At 44.0% G+C, this 25,010-nt stretch overlaps 1 protein-coding gene across 2 annotated transcripts in view; it reads right to left on the reverse strand.

The window, feature by feature from the left end:
• Positions 1-2,942: 2,942 nt before the first annotated feature.
• SYT9 (synaptotagmin 9) overlaps positions 2,943-25,010 on the reverse strand; it is a 219,527-nt gene continuing 197,459 nt past the window's right edge. For both annotated transcript variants that reach the window (XR_007910949.3, XM_008265569.5), the window contains exon 7: positions 2,943-5,179. Coding sequence is in view for 1 of the 2 variants with exons in the window: in XM_008265569.5 (XP_008263791.4) it covers positions 5,171-5,179 (9 nt within the window). In the remaining variant the exon portion in view is untranslated. The remainder of the gene's footprint in view (positions 5,180-25,010) is intronic.

The following is a 25,010-nucleotide window of genomic DNA, read 5'->3' on the forward strand; positions in this document are numbered from 1 at the left end:
GTTGATGGGAATGTCAACTAGTACAGCCATTATTGAAAACAGTATGGAGAATTCTCAGAAATCTGAAAATAGATCTACTGTATGATCCAGCCATTCTACTCCTGGGAATTTAACCAAAGGAAATTAAATCAGCATGTGAAAGAATTATCTGTACCCCTATGTTTATAGCAGATCAACTCATAATAGCTAAGATATGGAATCAACCCAGATGATGTCCATCAATTGATGACTGGATAAAGAAATTATGGTATATATACATGATAGACTATTACTCATTTGTAAAAATGAATGAAATAGGCCAGCACCATGGCTCACTTGGCTAATCCTCTGCCTGTGGCGCTGGCACCCCGGGTTCTAGTCCCGGTTGCTCCTCTTCCAGTCCAGCTCTCTGCTGTAGCCGGGAAAGGCAGTGGAGGGTGGCCTGAGTGCTTGGGCCCTGCACCCACATGGGAGACCAGGAGGAGGCACCTGGCTCCTGGCTTCAGATCGGTGCAATGCGCCAGATGTAGCAGCCATTTGGGGGGTGAACCAACAGAAAGGAAGACCTTTCTGTCTCTTTCTCTCTGTCTAAATCTGCCTGTCAAAAAAAAAAAAAGAAATATTTTCATAACAAAATGGATGCAACTAGAGGCCATTATACTTAGCAAAATAAGCCAGTCCCCAAAAGACAAACAATGTATGTTTTCCTTGATTTGTGATAACATAGTACAAAAAAGTAATGTATATGTTCAATATTGACATTTTGAGATTATTATTCATAGTCCTTATCTATACTCTTGAGGAACAATGGTCTTTCTACTTACTACTTGTTGAATTCTGTATTTAGTGGAGAATTAAGTTTTTGATTATAAACAAAACTGAAAGTATGTCATTGTAAAAATTAAAAGAAAAATAAGAAGGAGAAAGGAGGGTGGGAATGAGGGATGGAAGGAGAGTAGGGTGGGAAGTATCATGTTCTTAAAACTGTATATATGAAATACTTGAAATTTGTTCCCTTTATATAAATAAAAATCACATTGAAAAAAAGGGACAGATGAACTCTACTTAGCATTTTTAACTATACTCCCAAACATAGGGATGTGCTGTTTGCACCTTTACTTTGGATCAGAGGTAAGGGTACAAGAAAGACATCCAACTAAAACTTGAGCTGTTAGTATAACGAAAATATCAAATTTTTCCTCCAGGGATTTTTTTGTGAATTTATAAGCACTATGTCAGTCATAACAAGTTGCTTTTCTTTAGCTTTTGCATTTAACTGTTCATGATTAGCCCTTCTTCCCTACACTCTCCATTATTCCCCATTTTCTACACTTATTAAGCATTGCACATGCTTTTAAAGTAACAGCTATCTAAGAAGTCCTTTGACTAATTAACTTCCCATAACCTACTGTGTCTGAAGGTGGCCCTGAAGGGCCAGACTGTTATTCATTTCTTGCATAATCCCTTCCCCTTGAATCTTGGCTGGCCCTGTGACCAATAGTGTTGGAAATGACTCTGTGTGACTGCAGAGATTGTTTAGAAGAAACTTGTAGCACCTAACTGGATTTCTTGTAATGCTAATTCTATGGAAAGTCAGCTGCTTTGTAAAAAGTCTATCTTGATCATCTTCACATTGTGAGGAAGCCCAAAAGAACCACATGGAGAGAGACACCCAACCATTCTCCAGCTGTTCTAGTCATCCCAGTTGAGGACCCAGACTTGAGTGAAGAAGCCATCATGGATATTCAGCCCAGCCAGGCATTCAGCAATCACCTACTCCCAGCCAATCCACAGATGCATGAGATAACGCAGTTTTATTTAAACCACTATATTTTGTGGTGCTTTATTATGTGGCAAGAGATAACTGGAATACCCACCATTGCAGGATAGGTTGGCCATGAAAACAGCAAGCCACTTTCCATATCTATCTTTTGTCAGTCTCCTTGGTTAAAATGTGTTAGAATGAGTTTCATCTCTTCATATGAAATGAAATGTAGTTCTATTGATGGCCATGAAAACTAATTCCACTTGTAGTCATGATTGTAGGAGAATTTTGTGAACATCCACATTATAGAAACCACTCCCTACCCACCCGCTCCTGTTCCCTTCTCACACTTCCTGGACATTACACTGCCTACTGAATGTGCCTGATTCACTGTCTAGAAAGTGCTTCAGCAGAGATACACTCCCCATGTGTATCTCCTTGAAGGCAGTGGCAAGAAGAGGAAGAGGGAGAGGATGAGAACCAGTGCCAGCTGGGTTAGGGATGCCTGGTCTCTCCTTCTCTCTTGGTAACAGCTTTCCCCAAGGTTTCTCCCTGAGATTGATATTGAACCTCTATACAATGCCTTTGCTGTGGATATGAGATACCTGCAGGCCCTAGTCTCCCACAGCCTCATGCAAATCAATATCTTAGTAAAATGGATTCACTAAGTTGAGAAAGTGTCCTTTATCTCCACTATAGGTAACATCTTGAGGTTTAGTCTTGTCTCCAGGGTTTTTTCTGGAACACCAGGCCTTGAGCAAGAGTACTACCACCTGACTGACTTTACCATCATCAAAATTCCCCCAAGAACATCATATAACTGACCATGTGGTCATGTGAAGCCACAGCATTGTGAACCAACCAGAGGCCTATACAAAGCTGATCACTCACCTCTCAATGCCAACTTCCTTCTGTAAGATCTCATACTCTTAACCCCTTGAGGAGTCTGGGAACTAAGCCATGGCCCCCCAGCTTCATGTTTGGCACTTTTCAAATAAATACCTGTTTTCATCACCCTGATGTCAGTGTTCGGTTTGCTGTCTGAATGGACTCAAGTGTTTGGGTTTTTATACGAGGATGTGATCAGGCGTTTCCCTTTTTACTGGCACTTCCATCTTTTTTTCAGGCACTTTATTTCCTTCGCTATCTGGGAAAATATGGTGGAGATTCCCATTCCCCCAAATTCAATGAGACAAGGTTGGAATTTTTCAAAAGGAACATTTACTAGGAAACTAAAGGGAAACCAAATAGAATACAAGAGAACAGAGGCAGAGTTGCAAATGGGCTGAGGGAGTTCAAATGTATAACTGGCCTCTGGCCACAGCTGTACTGGTTAGGCAAAGCTTTCTAGACACAAATCCACTTTCCTGTCTGCCCCTGCAAAGTCACTTTCTCTTCCGTATCAACAAGCCAGTAGCATACTCATTGGTACTCCAGGGATGCTGGCTCCCTGGATAGGAAGGTCCTGGGGTGGGGACTAATAGGCACAGCTGCCTCTGGATCTCCAACCCAGGATCCCACAGCCAAGGACGTGTCACAGTTTATTGACATGGCTGCCTGATATCACCTGACATCATTCTGGTTTCTCTGGGATCATTCTTCCGGGTTCATATGCCTGGCTTTAGAGACAATATTCCTGTTACTATCCTGTTGGCACTAGCCCTTCGTGCTTTGGTTCTAAACCCTGATATGATAGAGGATGCCTGATGAGGAGGGATGGGTAGAGGGGAATTTTGGGCAAAGAAAGCTGAACTTTTCTCATGTCATCAGATATAGGCAGACCTTGGATTCCCTTTGAGTTTCCATGGTTGAAAGCCAATCAGAGATGGAAATGCATCAGGCAGGCTGGGGAACACATGAAGCTTGAGTGTGATAACACTGCCTCACACAACCAAAGGCCTCCATATGTTTTAGATTTGATCTCAGCATAGAGCCTTGCACTAGGTAGCTGAGGCAACAAGAACTGTCTGAAGACATGCAGTGATCCTGCTTCCACCCCATTAGTACCATGTTGGAATGTTAATTGAAGTGAAGGTAATGTACTTTCCAGGAATGTAAACTACAATCTAACTCTCCATTCTGCTGCAAAGAGAATGTATGAAAAGGGACATGTTAAATTGGAGTAGTGGTGCAAATATGTGGAAGGGGTGCCTTGCACCCATAATGGGAGACAGAGGACAGCTAGGTAACTGCCCCCAGTCTTCCCAGGGCACACTGAGGCCTTTGGTTTCATCCTTGTGGAGGGAAAAGCAATGAGGATCAGGCAGTGGATTGGCAGACTTAGTAGCAGAGGAAGCTGAGTGATGAATGAGATACCCGGGGAGAGCCCTTGACCTTCACTCTTGTAGGTATTTCCATTCCCCAAGTTCTGTGAAAGTGATATATGTGTTTGCAGTGAGAAGGAAACCTCTCTGTGGCTGCCCAAGGATAGGATCTGGGCTGTTGCATATTGAAATACCCCAGAAGGCACTCAGGCCAAGAAAGCCCCAAAGCTTGTGCCTTCCCCTAAGGGATGGCTGTGTGGTGTTTCCATGATCTCATGTCACACAAGGCTACATCTATTTCTGAGGCTGTTCCCTCAGTCAACGCATGTGCCTGGGGAAGGATATTCCAGAATGCTTACGCCATTGAGACATGTTCCTCTCTAACAGGAATGACAGTTTATATTCATTCTAATAACACCACAAGTTGAAAGGAAGTGGCTGCTGGCTACTGAAAAATTAGTGTTGGGGTTTCTTACTCCTCGAAATCTCATCAGAAAAGAGGGCCATGATCCACTGGTCCTCTCTGCCATGTGCATGGAAGGGGGCAGTGAATTTGCTGTGAACTATCCTTCCTTGCACTAGATTTTCCTCCAGCGGAATGGCCTGGTTGTCCTATTATTTCCTGGATTATTCTTCACTAAGCTAGAGCACTTCTTGGGGTGAAATTATTTTCTGGAGACAGTCATTAGCTCAAAGGTAGTCAAGTGTGAATTGAGATCTACTGCCTATTTAGCACCTGGATGTATTTTTAAATATTCTGTCCTTCCAGGGCATGCAAGCAAATAACAACTTGTCAGAGTGAGTGACTACTGCCAGGGCAGGTGCTATGTCTCCATCACCAAGGACCTTAATCATTAAGAGTCCTGGTACTCTTGGTGCTTTCACAATACCACTTAGTTTCTTTCATAGTCCAGTCTTGGTTCTTGGCTGTGAGAGACGTGCTTCCCGTGCAGCACATCACTTTGGGCCACCAGAAGAAGGTAACTGGACCATTCAGGTTTACCAAACCCAATTTGGAAAGAGGGCCAGTTACTGCTGTGGTTACAGCTGAGCATTTGGTCACTAGAGTCGTCCGGATGTTGCTGGATGGGAAGTTACTTAAGATCTTTGTAAGATGGTAGTCCTACTGTGTCCTCTGCACAAGCAATCCTCATATCCATAGTCATCGTTTCTGTAGGGAGAAGAAACAAAAAGAGTGGTTTGGTTTTCAATAATATATTTTTAATGTGTACCAAACAAGTGCCAGGCACTGGGATAGATGCTGGGAATACAAAAACCATGAATAAGACACTCCTCTGTTTTCAAAGGACCCATAGAGGGGGAGGCTGGATACTAGAGGTGTGCATAAAATGTAGGAGCAAAAAGAAGGGAGAGGTTCACTTCCACGGGATTGACGGGGTCTGCAGAGAGGAGTCCGAAGGATCGAAGGGGCAAGGGGCATTTTGGCAGAGGAAAGAGCATGTACAGGCACAACACCAGGAAAGGGCATGGTGCACTGGAGGAATCACCAGGATTCGATATGATTGGACTGTAGGGTGAAGAGTGGAGTGGTAGCAAGTAAGGCTGGGGTGGAGACGGCGGTGTGAGCATGCAATATCCATTCCTTGTTTCCAACTTGTAAAGGATGAGTTCTCTTAATGGAGCCACATGTGTAGAATACCAGGGTCTCTTGCATTTCACACTCTTCTCAGTATCCAACATAATTTAAACTCAGGGCATAGTCAAGTACAGGGCATTAACAATGCAGTCACAGGGAGGAAGAAAACCAAAGTCATTTCCATGGATATGGTGATAACAAAAAAGTTACACATAAGCTATGAGAGAGCAGGAAACATTTTCAAACTGAAATATTTGGACTGTGTTTCAGACACCAAAAGTTTATATGTGAGGTTACAACTTAAGTAATAAAACCCAGAGCATACACTGTAGAGGGAAATCCAAGCCTGACAGCGACCCTTGGCTCTGAAGAGGGACCACGGGTGTGCGCACACACGCACACACACACACACACATGCATACACACATACATATCCCTGAGAAAAGCAGAATTAGTTTCTGAGACTAGCAGGTAAGTATGTACGGATGTTTTCCCAGACCAGTTGCTACTCTGCAGTGTCCTACAAATGGCTCTACCTTCTATCCCATCACCCACATCAGGCCCTGGGCCCCAGAGTCCTTCTTTGTGAGACTCAGACTTAAAAGCCCAGTTTGTCAGTTCCTGAGTTCTTCTTCACCAGGGAAGGCAAACTGTCAACAGGCTTAGGGCCACCAACAAATGTGGTCTGAAACTGTTGTGTTGCCTTTAGCCAAAAGGCCGTGTGCCACATTCTGTCATTTTTGACATGTGTCATGTGTTAGGATATGAACTTTACAAATCCATAAAAGAACTTATGAGGTTCAATGTTTTAATGTTCTGTAGCATGCTTTTTTATTATTATTTGGGAGGTAGAGGGGGAGACAGAGAGACAAAGAAAAAAGTGTGAAAGTGAGAGTGCACCCATTTACTGGTTCACTCTTCAAATGTCTTGAGAGCTGGGAACTCAATCCAGGTCTCTACATGAGAGGCAGGAACTCAATTATTTGAGCCATCACTGCTGCTTCCTAGGGTCTGTGTTAGCGGGAAGCTGGAATCAAGAGCAAGAACCATAAAGTGAACCCAGGTATTCCGATAAGAGACACAGGCACCTGAAGTAGCACCTTAACCATTAGGCTAAATGCCTGCCCCACTATGAGGATCTTCACTAGAGGACAACGAGTTGTAGAAAGATTTATGCAAAGCCACACTGTGACCAAGTATCAGAGCTGGGGTTTAAATGCAAGACTTTTAATTTCCAAGCTTTAGGAATTATATTATTCTTTTTTTAAAAATTATATTATCCTAATCTTACCCTGTAGGCCATGACCACATATCTGATGTACCAAAATATATCCATCTTCTTTGGCTCTCTAGACACTCTAAACACACACTCTAAATATAGTCAGATGAATAGTCATTACAAAACCTAGTTCAAGACAGTAGCATGTAGCAGGTGCTATAGCCTATTTACCAAGGCTTCCTAGCTATTTATTGCTCGTCTCTGGATTCCTCTGGCTAGTGACCTGTGTATCTGTGTCCCTTTAGTCCTATGTACAATCTTATTATTTCCTGTTATGAGTTTAGGTTGCAGTGTTCCAGTTGAGCAGTTCCTTGGGTACAGCTCTCCCAAAGTGCCAGCCTAAAGAACCACCCCATACCTGCTTTGTTATGACTCTGAAGCCTGTGTAGAAGGTGGACCTCAGCCAATTTTTTAAAAACAGATTCCATACCTAGAGATACCACTGGCAGAGGCCATGCTGCCAATGGCCAAATCACAGCACAGCTGCAATTTGACCTCCATTGCGCCTTTGGTGAATTTCCTTGTGTATGTAACTATCCACCGTCAAGCTCAGCCGCTGAAAATACTGCAGTGGCCTACTTGTCTTCTTCCTCAGGTGACAAATGTCAACTGCATGAATTTCCTAGGCCCTGATCCTATATAGGCTCAGCGTTCTTTTGTCCTCTGCCTGCATAATATCACTATGCTCCCAGATACTAGCTGTCAGGGACCAAACCATAGTGGAAGGGTCAGGAGTGGTCAGTCATCTCTACCATGGGGCTTCCAAGAGAAGCTTCTTGGACACAAATTTAGTATTCTAAAGGAAGTCAGGCATACAACACAGAATGGAAGAAACTAGTTCAGGTGTCTCAGAGGAAGGGCAAGTTTGAATATGGTCATGGATGACTTGTGCTGTCCCTGAATCCTTCTGTGTGTGTGTGTGTGTGCGTGTGTGTGCGTGTGTGTGTTTGAGGAATGGGGTAGGAAGTACTGGAAAAACTCAACCAAACAAAAATTTTTTAAAAAATTGCAATAAGGGGGCCAGCGCTGTGGCGCAGTGGGTTAAAGCCCTGGCCTGAAGTGCTGGCATCCCATATGGGTGCCGGTTCTAGTCCTGGCTGCTCCTCTTCCAATCCAGCTCTCTGCTGTGGCCTGAGAATGCAGTGGAAGATGACCCAAGTCCTTAGGCCCCTGCACCCATGTGGGAGACCTGGAAGAAGCTCCTGGCTCCTGGCTTCGGATCTGCACGGCTCCGCCCATTGTGGCCATCTGGGGAGTGAACCAGCGGATGGAAGACCTCTCTATCTGTCTCTACCTCTGTAACTCTATCTTTCAAATAAATTAAAATAAATATTTAAAAAATTGTAATATGTGTACAATTCCTATAATCTGCTGAGCTATTTCTCATTCAAGACTTTTGGAAAACGATGTATAAAGAAAGATCTCTCTATAGTTTAGAAAAGGGCTGACACAACAGGATTTTGTTGAGGGGGGATGGGATTCTTCTATAGATACAGAAAAAGGTTGATGCAGTAGGGATTTTTTGGGGGATGGGGATGGGGTGGTAGATTCTGTGGCATCAACACCAGAGAAAGCAGTGTGTTGAGCACTGCGGCTACCATGCTTGCCTAGCCAGTCCAGCGCCAGACACACTCCGGGGGCAGAGCAGCACTCCTTGTTATCAGACTCTGTGGCCTCCCAGGTGCTTAATATTTAGAAGGTTAACAGGAACTTCAGAAACATCAGCAGGAAGTAGTGGTTACAATCCTATCTGAACAGAGGGGATTTTAGTGAATTCAATTGTCCTGAGACATAGGGATCTGATCTGAAATAAATTGAATTGAAACCAAGGATGAGAATTGTCCTAATGAAAACTATAATGTGAAGTGACATTTCGATCACAAAAAATGACAGCTGATGTGAGACAGGCCATTGAAACTGACCCTAAATTAAGAACATGAAAAGACTGAATGGAGCATTAGATAATATCTCCCTGTGAATTTGAAAATGGGTTTTAATTGCAGGAAGTATTTGAGGGCTTTGGACTAAGAAGCTTGTCAAAAATTGAAGTGATTCTTATTACATGATTCAATTTTAAAGGTACTTCATATTGTTATATTCTCAAATTTTATTTAAAAACATGAAAAATTATGGGATTTTGTTGACTGTTTATTGCTTAGCACAGCTTGGCAAATACATGTTAAGAGACATAAATCTCTGCCTGCTTAGAATCTGCTTAGCTTCTTCCTTTCCCCAAAGACAGCATTCTCTTTTCTTTCTATCTGCCTTTTCCCTTTAGAATCAGTATTGTAAAGAAATAAAGCAGTGAATGGAACCGCCTTGCCAGTCAACAGCGCGGAATATGAAAGAGTCCATTTGGGTAGCTACTACTTGTTGAGCACTTGTAAGCACCTAAGAGATTTGCACACCTTACTTCATTTGTTACTTCAACTAACAGACATTATGACTCCATTTTTGCTGATGAGATAACCAAGTCTGAAAAAAACCAAGTCATAAACTTAGCCAGAATCCTCCACCATGCCTTTATGGAACCAAATGCCTGCTCTTAAGTACTGTGCCCAGGATGGCAAACTAGTGTGCTCGAAATGCCAATTCCACCACAGCTCCTTTCTACAAAGAATTCCCAGGCCAGAGGAGAACTCTGAATAATCCAGACTTCAAAAGAAAGTATCTTAAGATTTGTCATTAAGTTGACTTTGAGGGTAAAGGTGGCAGATGGTGGCATGTGTGATGTGTAGGTTGTTACAAGGAGTGGTGATCAAGAAGCAATCAGTGAAGGCACATTCAAAAGGCAAAAAGGGGTATTACTGTAGGGCAAAAATTACTCTACCCAAGGAAGTTAAGTGGGGGCTATTTGGAATCTGTAACTTCAAATTTATATCCATGCATTTATTCATTAATTCAACATCTATTGTACAGTAGACATCTGCATTTAGTACTAAGGACACAAAGATGAACAATGAACACTCTACTCTTAAAGAGCTCACAGTGATCAACAGATGATGAAAGGATCATGAATGGTGAAAAAGAGAATAAAATGAAATGTCAGCAGGAAGCTATGACTGTAACTGCTGTGTGTGTGTGTGTGTGTGCGTGTGCACACAAAATTCCATCTAGCCAAACTATGGAATAAGAGGAGAAAAGTTATTACAATAAAAAAATTGAGTAAAGGTAAAAGTTGAGAGATTCCTAGGATACAAGAGATGCACTGGTTTGTGAAACAAAATTCCATTTAAAAATCCTGGGTCTTTAAACTACTGATTGGTAATACAGCACCTGGTGGCCAACTAAGCCAATTTAGAAGGGACTTGGCCTTCTTAATTCATGGCTCTAGAAAAATTCCCCTGGGAGGCAACCCATGCCCTGTTCTGTATTGGTGCACAGCTTCCACTTTTCTAATTTGGGACTCAGATATCTGAATGTCTATTGCAACTGGGTACCCAAACTGAGAATTCTGTTCCTGTGACAGTTACTGGAAAAGTAATTCTGTGACATCAGAAGAGAATAGTAAGAAATATAAATGATCAAATAATGTTGCTTTTGTGTAAGTTATACTTCTATTTATTCAAGTGCAATGTATATTTTGTTATCACGGCTCAGTTTTATTTATGCTTTGCTTGTGTTTCTAAGATAAACACTTAGCAATTTAAATATTAGGAAATTACCAGATTTATTATTTTAATGAATATTCTTAGGTCAATTGAACTAGTTAAATGTATGGCAAACATTTAAATGCTTGGAGAAGTCCACTATACTACATTTATAAAGTTCATTTTTTAAAAAGATTTATTTATTTGAGACAGAGAGAGAGAGAGAGAGAGAATGAATGAATGAATGAATGTTGATTCTATTCACTGATTCACTTCTCAAATGCCCACAAGTTAGGGAGCCAGGAGCCAGAAACTCACCCTGGCTTCCCATGTGGGTGGCAGTGGCCCACTTACTTGAGCTATCATCTGCTGTTTTCCTAGGCACATTAGCAGAAAGCTGGATTGGAAGTAGAGCAACCGGGACTTGAACCAGCACTCTGACATGAGATGCTGGCAACTCTGATATGAGATGCCAACAGCAGAGCAGCAACTTAATCCTCTGCACCACCACACCCACCCCTAAGCTGATTTTTTAAGGTTTTGAAATACTTAAGATAATTTAATCTAAATGTGTCAGATTTTATTTATTATTAGCATTATAAGAGTTGTCAGGCTTCAGAACAATCCTGTTTAAAACCTACTATGTTAGATGTTTAGTGTTTGGTATACTTACATTTTTAAACTATTTTTCTTTTTAATTAATTAATTAATTTGAAAGACAGAGTTACAGAGAGAGAGAGGGAAAGTCAGAGAGAGAGAGAGAGAGATCTTCCATCCACTGGTTCACTCCCCAGATGGTTTCAACAGCTGGACCTGGGCTGATCTGAAGCCAGGAGCTTCTTCTGGGTCTCCCACACAGGTGCAGGGGCCCAAGTACTTGGGCCATCTTCTGCTGCTTTCCCAGGCACATCAGCAGGGAGTGGGATGGGAAGTGGAGCAGCCAGGACTTGAACTGGTACCCATATGGGATGCTGTCACTACAGACAGCAGCTTAACCTGCTAAGCCACAGCACCAGCCCCGGTATATTTACATTTATATTTACATATAAATGTATAGTTTTAGTTTGAAATGTGCAAAGAAATTTAGCTAATCAATTGATTAACTAATACTTACATATTTAGAAAAATTTTATTTGCTAGATTTATAAGATTTTAAAATTTTATTTGAAAATGCTTAGAGAATTAGATAAATTAGATAAATGCATGTTTAGAACTTTAGGAAAATTTAATCTATCAAATTAATGAGCCAATTGAGAATTAAGCAAACAACAAAAATGAGTAAAAGTGATTAGCTTTATAATTATTATAATAGTTTATATAGCATTTGTACATCCGTAGCCATTAATTTACTGTTCATCCTAATTCTCTGAGGTAAGTACTATTACTATTCCCATTTTACAGATGAGGTAATAGAGGTAAAGAAATGTTAAATTGTGCTTATAGCGTCTATTCTTCTGGGGGGTATAGTGAGGAGTCAGATGGGTTAATAGGTAGTCAGGGTGGGTTGCAAAATGCTTCCCCCAAAAAGGTTACCTTTCGCAAGATCTAAAGTGCCTGCCCTACTTCCTTAAGGAATCTCCAGATTTACCTTGAGAGTAGCAAGGAAACAGCGATTCCACCCTTCTGAGCTCCCTGTCTATTGTAAAGTAAATTAGGTATCCCCACCCTTCGGAAGGCTCTTTGTTTTATCTTGTGCAAGCCAGACTGGGTAAAATGATTAAAATATAAATCAGGTCTTTTGATGGGTTTGTCCCCACCTTGTATTAATTGAGTTTCTTCCCCAAGATTGAGGGAGGGAGGGAGGGAGGGAGGGAGGGAGAGAGGGAAGGAGGGAGGGAGGGAGGAAGAACGAACTGCTTGCTAGGGTTTCCATCACAAAGTGTGACAAACTGAAGGCTTAAAGCAGCAGAATGTTATTCTCTCACAGTCCTGGAGGCTGAATGTCTGAAACCAGGTACCAGCAGGGGCTTCCTCTCGAGGCTCTAGGAAAGAATCCTTCCTGCGGCTTCCTGGCTCCTGGTTGCTGGCAAACAAACCTTGGTTTCTATGAGTAGCTGCAGTACCCCAATCCCTGCCTCCACATGCACGGTGTTCTTGTGTTTCTGCATCCACAGGTGGCCTTCCTACTAGGACACTAGTCACTGGATTTAGGCCCTACCCTCCTCCAGTTTGACTTTACCTAAAATAAGTATATCTGCAAAGATTTTACTTCCAAATAGGGTCACATTCTGAGGTTCTGGGTACATAATAATTTGGGGAGGACATTATTCAACTCAATACTCCCATGATCATCAATATCTAGTACACTGATCCAATAAATGTCAGTTATCAACCTTTGTCTTATTTTTATCTTGATACATCTGGCCATTTCTTCCTCCTGGAAATATATATGTGTGTGTATGTGTGTGTGTGTATATATATATATATATATTTGCCTTCCAGGACACCAGACTCCCTTGGTTTTCTTACAATGTCAGTGACTTTCTTTTTCTCAGTCTCTGTTAGTTTCTCCTCTTTGTCCAGCTTTTAAATGTTGGGATGTCCTAGTTCTTAGTCTTTGGATATTTTCTCTTTATTTACAACTCCACCATCTTTACAACTAAAGCTGATCTTTGTCTGGAACTCTAGGTTCCTGCTTCTAACTGCTACTTGATATTTTCCTATAGACATCCAAAATGTGCTTCAAACTTAGAAGGTCCGACTTCTGATTGCCCCCCACCAGGGACACGATCTCCCTCAGCCCACTTCATGGCAGCTCCATCCTCCCAGCTGCTCAGGATGAAAACCTTGCAATTACCTCCCTCATATGCTGAAGGAAATATCTTAAAAACAGACCCAAAATGTAACCACTTCTCCCCAGTTTCTGTTTCTACACTGGCTTATGCCTCTATTATTTACAGCTGGATCATGGCTACAGACTCTGAATGAGTATTCCCACTTCCACTCTTGTCCCTACATGACAGCAGAGGAACCTGTGTAAGCTGACATCATGTCACATCTCTCTGAACGTTTTCTGAAAGATCACTGTTTATCTCAGGGAATGGGCCACAGTACATATGAATATCTAGCAGGCTCAATGTAATCTGGGAGCTGCCTATCTGGTACATTTCTGGTCTCTTCTCCTTTCTCTCCCTTGCTCTCATTCTTGTTATTCTGTACCCCCTACCTTGCTTTCCTCACCATTCTCTGTACGATTTCCTTAAAGCCTTTGCATTGGCTGTTCCCTCAGCCTGATATGAATATATATGGTTTTTCTGTCATCTCTTTCAAGTGTTTGTTCAAATATTTCAATTCTCTTTAAGCCCTACCATTACTTCCACCAAAATTAACTCCCTTTAAACAAACAAACCAGACTATATTTAATACCTCCCACTTGCTTTCTTTTTCATACTTATTACTTTCAATATCATATAACATGCCCATTTACAATGTTTATTTTCTGCATCTCCCACTAGAATGTAAATACTACCAGGGCAAATATTTTGTGTCTATTTTTCCTACACAGATATATCTTCAGTACTCATAGCAGGTATTCAATCAATATTTGCTGAATAAATAAATGGTTGAAATCCTGGATTTCCTTCTGCAAAAGCATTGTTTTAAAGGAAATGAATCTGATCCCTATTTGAGCAGAGTGCCACAGTGCAGTGAATGATGCAATGCACACAGGCATCTTGGAAGACTGCTGAGATAACCTGACAGCAGAGCAGCCAGCATGGTGATTCCAAGCACACAGGGATCTTGAGCCTTGTGGAGCGAACAGTCATGAGTCTCCCAACGTATTTTTTAAGTGAAGATAGGTTTCTTACGAGAAGTGTTTGACCCTTTGTGCCGCTGCAAATCTCATCTGAGATGATGACTTGGACCTTGATTGTCATTCTTAAGTTTTATGGGTATTGTCTAGCGCTTGAGCCATTCTATGCCAGAAAGAAGGTAGGGTTCCTTTAGTGCCAAGAAAAGGAACTTCTTTGGCTTGTAGAGTGGAACTCAGTTTGTTTTATGCATTAATAGAACCACTATGCCTAAAGATTTGAAAAATTTACATGCAGAGTCTAAGAAATCAGTAATTATTTCAAAAGTTGTAAGGTAGAAGAAATTGGAATTCTAGTCAACAAGCATTTATTCAATGCTAACTTTGTGCTGGGCATTTTGCCAGGTACTACTGGTTATACAATGATGAATAACAGTCTCCTTCTTCAAGGAGCAGCTGGATGTGCTGGGGATGACACGAACACAGATAATATCAAGTGGCGCCAAGTGCTACATTAGGGGTAGGCACAGGGTGCTAGAAGATAGCACAGACAAGAAACATTTAGCTGATAGTAGAGGCTATTCAGAATGCTTCCTGAAAAAGATGACAACTGATTAGATGCTTCAAAGGTGAGCTGGATCTACTCAGATAAAGAGAGGTATAAAGGCCAACACAAGAAGTTAAGGCAAGGGCAAGGGCATGAGGATGAATAAAATGCATTGTGTGAACCAACAGCAACTTGGCCTGGCCCCAAGGTAGGGAACTCAGTCTTTATCTTGTTCAGGATAAAAAGGCAGTTATTCAAAGATTTTAGTAAGGTAAGAATATGTCAGATTTGTATTTTAGGACCAGGACCTTGGAAACAGTATTAAGATCACATGGCACAGCAAGGAAGACAATGTTGAGTGGCTCCATGGCAACATCTGGAGCACCCCTCTTGACTTGATAGGCCCCATTCACCTTGGCCCTGTGGAAGTGAGGAAGAGAAGGAAGTAGTTGGTTAGCACTTGAGAGACCTATGTGACTGGTTCCACAACAGAGCAGAGTTTTTACTGAATAGGAACAAATGGAGCCCTGAAAAAACAACAGAGTCCAAAATATAAATATAATTGAAGAATTACTGTATCTACCGCATCCCTCAATCCTCAGTTGACCTTGAATTTCAATGCATAATAAAATGGACCTTTGGTCTGTTCACTTGTGAACCTGATTTTATCTGTGGAATGCCTACCACTGCTACTTATAGATGATGGGCAATTTCTGGCTGACAAGCAAGACTCAAGTTCTCTAGCTCTCATTCACTAGGGAGACACTGGAGGGAGGTGCACCCAGCTTGCTGCATACATGGGTGTGTTGCTTCTCTTCTCTGGGTGATTTGACCCATTGAAAGCAGAAGGTATCTTGTCTTATTCTTCTCTTGGGCACTCTCACACTGACCAGCTCCCTCCTGCCTAGTGACTATCATATACTGGAAATTTCTGCATGAACCAGAGTAAAGGCTCAGTCACCAGCATTAGAATTATGTTTCAAGACCCCAAAGCGTTCACAGTTAAGAGGGAAGACAGGTGAACCTAATCATAAAACAAAAACCAGAGGTGGCAGAGGTCAAGGGTGAGTCACAAGTAATGTACTATGGGAAGACACTGCTCTGAGCTGGCTGTGTTTCACTGGAAACTTTGAACTTTGCAGAGGAGGTGAGGCTTACACTGTACCTTGAAGATATTGCAGGATTTACATCATGAGAAAGTAGAGGAAAAGTGCTCCAGGAAGGATCAGGAGAAAGCATACAAGTTAGCAAACTGACTTAGGGACTGGGCATAGGTATGGCCAGGTGAGAGCCTGTGAAAGGCAAAGATGTGGTCAAATTTGAAGTCTTCATAAGAAGAGAGAGCAATGACTGAGGGGTTGTCGAAATCACATCTGAAGACTACCTGAGGAAGACACAACAGACACTGGGTGTCCTCCTTCTTGGGCACCTGCTGGGATTAGCTTCACTTGGCTGGAGAGCAAAGCCTGCTTCAGCAGACACGACCCCGGGGATGGTTATTGTTACCCAGAGTTTACAGAGGGCAAAGAAGGAAGGCAGCTGGAGAATCTGTAGCCTATTACGATATCACAAGTGCAAGAACATCAGTCACGTGAAGGCCTCAAGCAGCAGGCCGCACACACCCACCAACCCAAGGCACTTCACATTCCCTTTTCATTTTCTAAGTCTGGTTTATAGATACGTTTTTCTCAATTTGGGAAGAGATCTCAGAATTAGTTTCAGCATTCGGAATATAGTTGTATGGAAAAAACACACCTAATAGGTTGAACATAACTTATTTTGAAAAGTCAATTTAGTATTTAAGATTTATCTTTATTTATTTGAAAGGAAGCATTACAGAGAGGGAGAGGGAATAGGAGAAATATCTTTCAAAGGCTGGTTCCCTCTCCAGATGGCTGCAAAGTCCAGGGCTATGCCAGGCTGAAACCGGGAACCTGGAGCGTCTTTTGGGTCTCCCACGTGAGTGCAGGAGCCCATCTTCCACTGCTTTCCCAGGTGTAGTGGAAGGGAGCTGGATTGGAAGTGGAGTAGTCAGGTGTCAAACTGGTGCTAATGTGGGATACTGGTGCCACAGGTGGCTGCTTTATCTGTTATGCCACAATGTCGGTCCCAATTTAATATTTTTTCATGTTGGAATATTTTCAAATTCCAGACATTGTATCACTTAATCTATTAATATGTACCAATGAATCTCTAATAGAAAAAGACTTTGAAATAAGTAACCATAAAACAATTATTGCCCCTAGCAAAATTCACAATTCTTGACCAACATCTAATTTGAGTTCAAACTGCCCAGTTGTCTCAAAAGTATCTTTTAAGTTTGGGTTGGACATTGAACATAGCTAACATGTCTCTTGTCTCAATTTCCAAACAGCTTTCCAGCTTCTGGAAAACCTTCATGGCATCTACTCTGTAGAATTCCCCACATTCACAGTTTGGCTACATTCTTACACATGATTTAATGTGTTCTTTGTCCCCATATTTACTTTAAATATGCAGGTAGATCAGGAGGCCTGATGTGACTGAGATTTAAACCTTTTGGAAGAATATTTCCTAGGGTGAAGTGTTGGTTAAAGCAAGAGGCCCATTATGTCTGGTTGTCCTATTTTTGGTGATTCTAAGATGGATCAGTGGATTCCTCACTATTTCCCTAATCAGTTGTGATGGCTGCTTAGATGGTCCAGCCTTTCTGCACCAAACCCAAGGGAACCGCAGAGACTTAAAGCAGAGTTACTAATCACACTGTTAGCCCCTGGCCTTCTCATCTTTTGAGTTACAAAAGGCATTCATTCGTTCTTTAAAGCAATTTGGTTGGGTTTTCTCATCTCAGAAGTCCAAAGCAAACTACTTGACTCAGGGTATAACTGTCTTCAGTCAATGTGCTCTGGGCATCTGGTTAGTTGAGGGTCAGCCCAGCTCTTCAGTTTGGGGTCTACTGGCTGTGTTGGTTGGGATTTATGCTCCACTGTATGGACTAGCTCTGTGGGTAAGGCAAGTGCTCTGATTTGAAGATCTTCTCCAAAACTTGTCCCGCATATACATACATCTTGTAGGGATTGGAGTCCCTAGCTTGCTAAATGCCAGTTTTGCTTGCTTGCCTGCCTGCTGTATAGGTCTCATCTTGGGCTATGAAGGAGGCAGGCCGGGTCCTTGAGAACAAAGAAATTAACCTCCCCTGGAATTTATGACCTTCTGCTCCCCACCAGCTCCCCTGAAATTTATGGCCCAATGCTTCCCGCCAGTGCCTCCCTGTGCCATCTCCTTTGTGTGGCCTTCCCGCCACATAATGTATATAGTCTTTACGTTTAAATGAAACAATGAACATGTTAGGTCCCAATACCTTGCCATATAGAGAGTAAGAAGGTAACTTACCTAGGAGATGACCTGCACCCTTGTAAGTGTGAGGCTATAAAAACCTCTCTTATGCAAATGAGGGGGCCTTTTGCTAACCAGTTGTGTGTGGGTAGGGGGTCCAAGCCAGCTGGTAACAAATACACCTCTGCTTTTGCATCCATGACTGTGCCTTGTGCATTGATTGGGAAATTCAGACTCTACAATATAACATATATGCCAATAACATATTTGACCAAAACAATACATATAACATAAATATAAATGACAATAACATACATGTAACATATGTGACTGTATGTTAATGGGTATTTGAGAGGTAGGGCTTTTAGGAGGTGATTAGATCCTAGGGGCTCTACTCTCATGAACAAATTAATCCATTCATGGGTGCACTGACTAATGGGTTACTGTGGGAATGGCTTTGTTATAAAAGTGAGCTGCCTCGGGGCCGGTGCTGTGGTGCAGTGGGTTGATCCTCCCATATGGGTACCAGTTGTAGTCCTGGCTGCTCCTCTTTCCATCCAGCTGTCTGCTGTGGCCTGGGAAAGCAGTAGAAGATGGCCCAAGTCCTTGGGCCCCTGCACCCATATGGGAGACCAGGAAGAAGCTCCTGGCTCCTGGCTCCTGGCTCTGGATCAGCACAGCTCTGGCCGATGCGGCCATTTGGGGAGTGAACCAGTGGACGGAAGACCTTTCTCTCTGTCTCTCCCTCTCACTATCTGTAACTCTACCTCTCAGATAAGTGAAAAAAAATCTTAAAAAAAAAAAGTGAGCTGCTTCTGGCCAGCTTGATCTGTCCTCCATGTGACATCCCGTGCTGCCTCGGGAATCTGCAGCTTCCCCACAAACAGGAAGACACTCAGAAGATTCAGAAGATGCAACTTCTCTTAGACTCCCAGAACTGTCGGAAATCAATTTCTTTTCCTTACAAATCGCTCACTCGGTGGTATTCAGTCATAGAAGTAGAAGATGGACTAAGAAAGCAAGCAGTAAAGACAAAGAAGCACGCTGGGGTGTGAGATGTTTAGAGCCATCTCAGTGGACACAGCAGGACCAACAAGAGGAGGCTCCTGGGAGGTCACTGGGACTGTGGAAGCCACACTCCCCCAACAAGGACAGCTTCTTGAGAATAGCCATTGAAGATACCACACAAGGGGGTGGGAGAAGACCGACTTTGAGACTGGTACAACCTGAGTACCTGCAACCCGTGGGAGAGAAGCAGTGGGCACAGGTGGGCATCAGCTCTTCAGTGTGAGCAGAACTATGAGTAACAGAGCCAGGGGCGAAGAGGCCTTCAGTTTTGAAGGTGGACTGCCCATGGGGTGCCTAGCAGTTGGTCTGCTATCACAGGGTTTGGTCTGTGCCCACGAGGAAGGGCAATCTTAGCTGAGACCTTGGAGCCAACACAGCCACAGACAGCAGTACTGGCAGGTAGATTTTCTAGGTGTTAATTGCTTTAAGTCATTATACGCTTGGATTTATTTCATATTTGACTTTAATCTGTTATTAAAGTTTCTTAAAAGTTTTTTTTAAAAAACTGTAATGCTGTTAGTTTTTTTATACTTAGTTACTTAGTGATCCTTGATCCTTGATGTCTCACTCATGGCTGGTAAAGCCACCACTTTCAGTGTCAGCATCCCATATGGGCACCAGTTCGAGTCCTGGCTGCTCCTCTTCCTATCCAGCTCTCTTATATAGCCTGGGAAAGCAGCAGAAGAGGGCCAAGTGCTTGGGCCCCTGCACCTGCATAGGAAGACCTGGAAGAAACTCCTGGTTCCTGGTTTTGGATTGGCACAGCTGCGGCTGTTGCGGCCAATTGGGGAATGAACCAGTGGATGGAAGACCTCTTTCTCTCTTTCTCTCTCTATGTAACTCTGACTTTCAAATAAATAAATAAATAAATATTTAAAAAAAGAACTGGGAATATCGTATATTCTTTTCTGCTTTTGCTTATGAGTAACAATTTTGTAGCTATCACTCTCCCCAGAGTTCGAATTCTGCCCAAGAACTGTGTTAGATTTTTGTTGGTCATGGCGTGCATGCTAATCCCTTGCAAGTGACAGCTTCAGGCAATGCTGGATCCAGATGTCCAAGCAATGTTGTCAGGACTCATTATCACATTCTCCACCTCTCAAATTCACTTTCTTTTGTTTCACTCCATTCTGGGGTGGGTCACCTGCTGACAGGATGGTAAGACAGCAGCTAGCAACTCCACATTTACACCCTTACAGCACCAAGGCCAGTGGAAAGGTATGACTCTTCCTAATAGTTCTAAAAACAGTCCTGGCCCTAAGCTGGGTCACTGCCTAACCCGGACCAATCTCTGACCCTGCCTGGGGAACATGGAGTCACTCCTGGACCTGAGGGTATGGTTCCCTGTATGTAAGCCATATAGACAGAGGGGAAATGTGGGGGAGTCCTCAAGGAAAATGGGGTTCTTTTGTCAGAAAGGGACAGAGGAGCGCTACATCAGCAAACTCATGCTTTCATTTCAGGGCTTCTCAAGCTAAGATACATACAGAAAATCATGCTCTGTTTTGGAGAAATCACATTTTTGCAACTGCAAAGTTCAGTCTTATCAGAATACAACACTTGAAAACTTAGTTGTGGAAAAACTCAGAACATAACAATTGCAATTGAAAAAAGAATATTCCATTAGCTTTTACAGTTTTAAAAACAAAGGGATTTTAGTTAATTTTACTGCATATTGTTTACTGCATGTCCTACAGGGCTTGGAAATTATGGTTATGTTGACAGAGATGATCAGGAGGGGAAGACACAGCAGAAGCAAAACACCTGAAAGTAAACCAGCAGACTGTAAAGTCATGAAGGATAGTGAGTGGTGCCAGCAGAATGGAAATAAGTTTCCCTGAAAATTCTCAGGTGCTGTTGTAGTTTTCCTTGCTGCGTGAGCTGAGTACTAAAGTCAGAGACAAAAATCTTTAAGAACCCATGGAGCTAAGGGGTCCCTCAACTGGCCACATAAGAAACTGGTTGTACACTAACTGCCATAGCAGTGTCATTTTCAAAGCTTCCCGGAGTGGAGAGGTTTGCTGAGATGGGTAGCCATGTGCAAAAATTGTTCCAGAGAGAGGGCCAGAGGATGAAAAGAAAAAATACAACTGGAACATCTACAGGCTGTGGTATTCCTCTTGAGGATAAAGTGATGAAGAGACAGAGAGCCTTCCTGAAGGGGTGGCGAGAAGTCCACATATGGATTCAATCTGAAGCAGCTTGGGAGCCATGCCCTAGAAATGCTGGAGTGCCAGAACACTGTGAGTGTAAAGTCACCATAAGGAACTGGAGAGATGGCAGTTCAAATCCGCATTAGTCAGCTCTGGCCACAATAACAAACAACCCCCAGATCTTTGTCACTTACAACAACAAACACTAACTTGTTGCTCATGGTTTGTGGGCTGGTTGCAGCAGAGGTCTGCTTCCGCATCTTCTCACTGAGGACTGGGCTGGAGGAGCCCTGTTACCCAGGGCATGCTGTTCCCAGGACAGATGCCCAAAGCTCAAGGAGGTGAGCAGAACCATGCGATGCTTCTTGGAGGGTTTGCTTGGAACTGGCTCGCCATCACCCCACCCATATCTTACTGGGCTGAGGCAAAGTCACTGGAGGGCAAGATCGTGTCAAGTGTGTGGAGTCGGGGCTGGCGCTGTGGCATAGCAGGTAAAGCGGCTGTCAGCAGTGCCGACATCCCACATGGGTGCTAGTGTGTCCCAGCTGCTCCATTTCTGATCCAGCTTTCTGCTAATGGCCTGGGAAAAGCGACGGAAGATGGTCCAAGTACTTGGGTCACTGCCACCCATGTAGGAGACCTGGATGAAGCTCCTGGATCCTGGCTTTGGCCTGGCCAGGCCCTGGCCATTGTGGCCATCTGGGGAGTGAACCAGCAGATGGAAGCTCGCTCTCTCTCTCTCTCTCTCTCTCTCTCAAAACAAACAAATCCTTAAAACAAGTGTGGAGAGTCATGGAACAGTGAGCAAATAATAGAATCGACTCAATACATTAGCTATTCTACTTTTGTGCCTCACGATGTTGAGTAAGTTAAGTCTCAGTTTGTTTTCACTGGGGAAGAGAGGACTGTTTACCTCAGAGAGTGAGGTTATGCATGTACATAGGAGATGATGCACGTACAGCTCTTAGCAGAGTACCCTGGACAGAGCAGGCATTTGATGGAGAAAAGTGACGCTGTGGTGTAGAAGTAAAGCCGCTGATTGCCCTGCTGGGATCCTATATGGGCACCAGTTAGAGTCTGGCTGCTCTACTTCTGATCCAGCTCTCTGCTGTGGTCTGGGAGTAGAAGATGCCTCAGGTCCTTGGGCCCCTGCACCCATGTGGGATACCCGGAGGAAGCTCCTGGCTCCTGGCTTTGGATCAGCCCAGCTCTAGCTGTGAAAGCCATTTGGGGAGTGAACCAGCAGATGGATACTTCTCTCTGTCTCTGCCTCTGCTTCTCTGTAACTCTGCCTTTCAAGTAAATGAATAAATCTTTTTTTTTTAAAGTGACATTACATTATTCTGAGGTATTGTATTACAGGCAAGGCATGCCTGCTTGTCAGGAGGACAATAACCAGCACTGGGGAAAAGGCAGGATGAGGATGGGCGCAGGTGATTGGGCAAGCAGGCAAGGTGGTAGAAGACCAGGAGCACAGTGCTCATAAACACAGGGTGATGGATGAACGAATGGTGAGAGACGGCCCAGGTGCTTTCTCAAACAGCTCTGGGAGCAGCTGTTCAGCGGATGGCTGTGGCTTTATCTTCCTAACCCTAGTGCAGCCTGGGCTCACCTTGCTTCCTCCACGCGAAGCAGACTTTGTCCCTGGAGAGCAAAGCTGTCAGGCCTTGCTCCCTTGCTTCCGGCACCCCCTGTGCTGTCACTGCTCCTCTGCCCGCTGCCACCCACATCCTGCCCTCTACTTCCCCTTCTCCAGAGCAACCCCCATTTCCCACTGCCTCCAGCCTCCTTTTGGGGCTCTCAATCCACCATCAGCTGACTCCCCTGCACCCTTAACCCTTTATTAAAACATTCTACGCACTTCCTCACCTTCATCAAACCCTGGTTCTTCCTTGAGGCCACAACTCTCTGCCTGCAGTCCTTTCAGGAAAGGGTCATTTAATCCCCTGCATTTTGTACAACTCAGGGGGTGGGATGCGGCTGCCTCTTTGCCTTTCCACCTCCTCAAGAAACCCCTAGAGGACCCTGTCTGTCTCCTCCCTACGGCACTGTTGTCTGGTCAAAGTGACACACTCATGGTGGACACTTTCTTCCTTAGAGTGGGAGGTGCTGGTTCCTTGTTCTTCCGCCAGTGGCATTCGCAGCTGGGAGTTGGAGACCTGAGCGGAGCAGACCAGATCTGCACATGCGCTGTCTCTATACACCGCCCATTGAGCAGGCGCCATCAAAGGCAATGACGTTTCCTCCCAAGCCTCAATCCAGGTCCCAGCACCTGACTAGGGCCTCCCCCTCCCCCAGTGTAAAGGCTGCTTCAGGAGTAGTGTGAGAGGAAAGCAGATGGTTCCGAAGCCCTCTGGAGGCCAGCCCTCTGCCCCTCCGACCTTCCCTCGCCTTCTTGGTCTCACACACACAGTCACTAAGTCACCTTGAAATGTGAATCCACTGGACCCGAAGCCCAGCAGTCCAGCACTGAGGTCCTTAAAAGCTTTTCTTAAAACCCTTCCAGAAAGGGAGGGCTCCTGAAGTTAGGCTAAACATGTGATGTTGTCTGTGAGAGTCTTTTCCGTGCAGCCTTTCAGTGCATGGAAGTTTACCCGTGCCTCCTCTGAAACCTGCAATATGGCCAGCGAAGGCTCTCGACCTGAGCTGGGAAAGGGCTTCACACACTTCATGCTGTGCACGTGGGAAGCTGGCCCTCCTTCTCTCCCTTTTTCTCATTCAGCTGGCACTGAGCACCCACCCATGGGGGGTTAATGCTCACTGGAGTGTCACAGAGGGAAATAGAGGGTGGCTCTGGGAAAGAACGAGGAGGCTGAGGCACAGGGAGCAGCAACAGGGGCAGAAGCACAGTGACATGGGGGCTGGCATTGGGTGTAGCAGATGAAGCCACTGCCTGTGACTGTGGCATCCCATACGGGCTCCCGTTAGAGACCCCGCTGCTGCACTTCCGATCCAGCTCCCTGCCAATGTACCTGGGAAGGCAGCAGAAGATGGCCCAGGTGCCTGGGCTCATGCACCCACATGGAGACTCAGAAGAAGCTCCTGGCTCCTGGATTCAGCCTGAATCAGCAGCTGGAAGATTATCTCTCTCTCTCTCTTTCCCTCTCTGTAATTCTTTCAAATAAACAACTAAATCTTAAAAATAAAGAGAAGTCACAGAGCATAGTGTTGTCAGGGTCCTAGATGTGGCTTGTGTGGTGTGACTGTGGCATAAACTATCAAGAGGCAGAAATGGGTCAGGACTTCAGAGAGGGATGGCTGGGAACACGGTGTACACTCCAAGGAATTTGGGTTCTAACCTGAAAAAGGCAGCCAGGGAGGTCAGAAGCTGAGGGAGATAAAATCAGGGAAGAAGGGAATACAGGGTGGGTCTGCAGTCAAGGGCTCCTGGGCAAGCCACTCCCGACAGAGGTCAAGGTCTGACAGGGCAGTGGCTATGACGTCCAGGGCTGGACAGTAAAGCCTGGGGCATGGCTCCCAGGGCAGTATCAGCCCACAGCTCCACGGCTTCCAGATGCCCTGGGATCTTGCAGAAGCACATTTTTGGACACTTTGATTCTCCTTTCTCTTCTCCTTCCCCTGGACCTACTATGAACTAAACAACCTTGAGCATTAAAATTGACCATCACCCACTAAGTGCCAGCTATGCTACATTCATCTCCTCTTTTAAGCCTCATAGCAGTTCTACTAGGTAGGATCAAT

This window comes from Oryctolagus cuniculus, chromosome 1 (assembly GCF_051225735.1).
Source record: "Oryctolagus cuniculus isolate XC-2025 breed Fujian yellow rabbit chromosome 1, ASM5122573v1, whole genome shotgun sequence".
NCBI classification, from domain to species: domain Eukaryota; kingdom Metazoa; phylum Chordata; class Mammalia; order Lagomorpha; family Leporidae; genus Oryctolagus; species Oryctolagus cuniculus.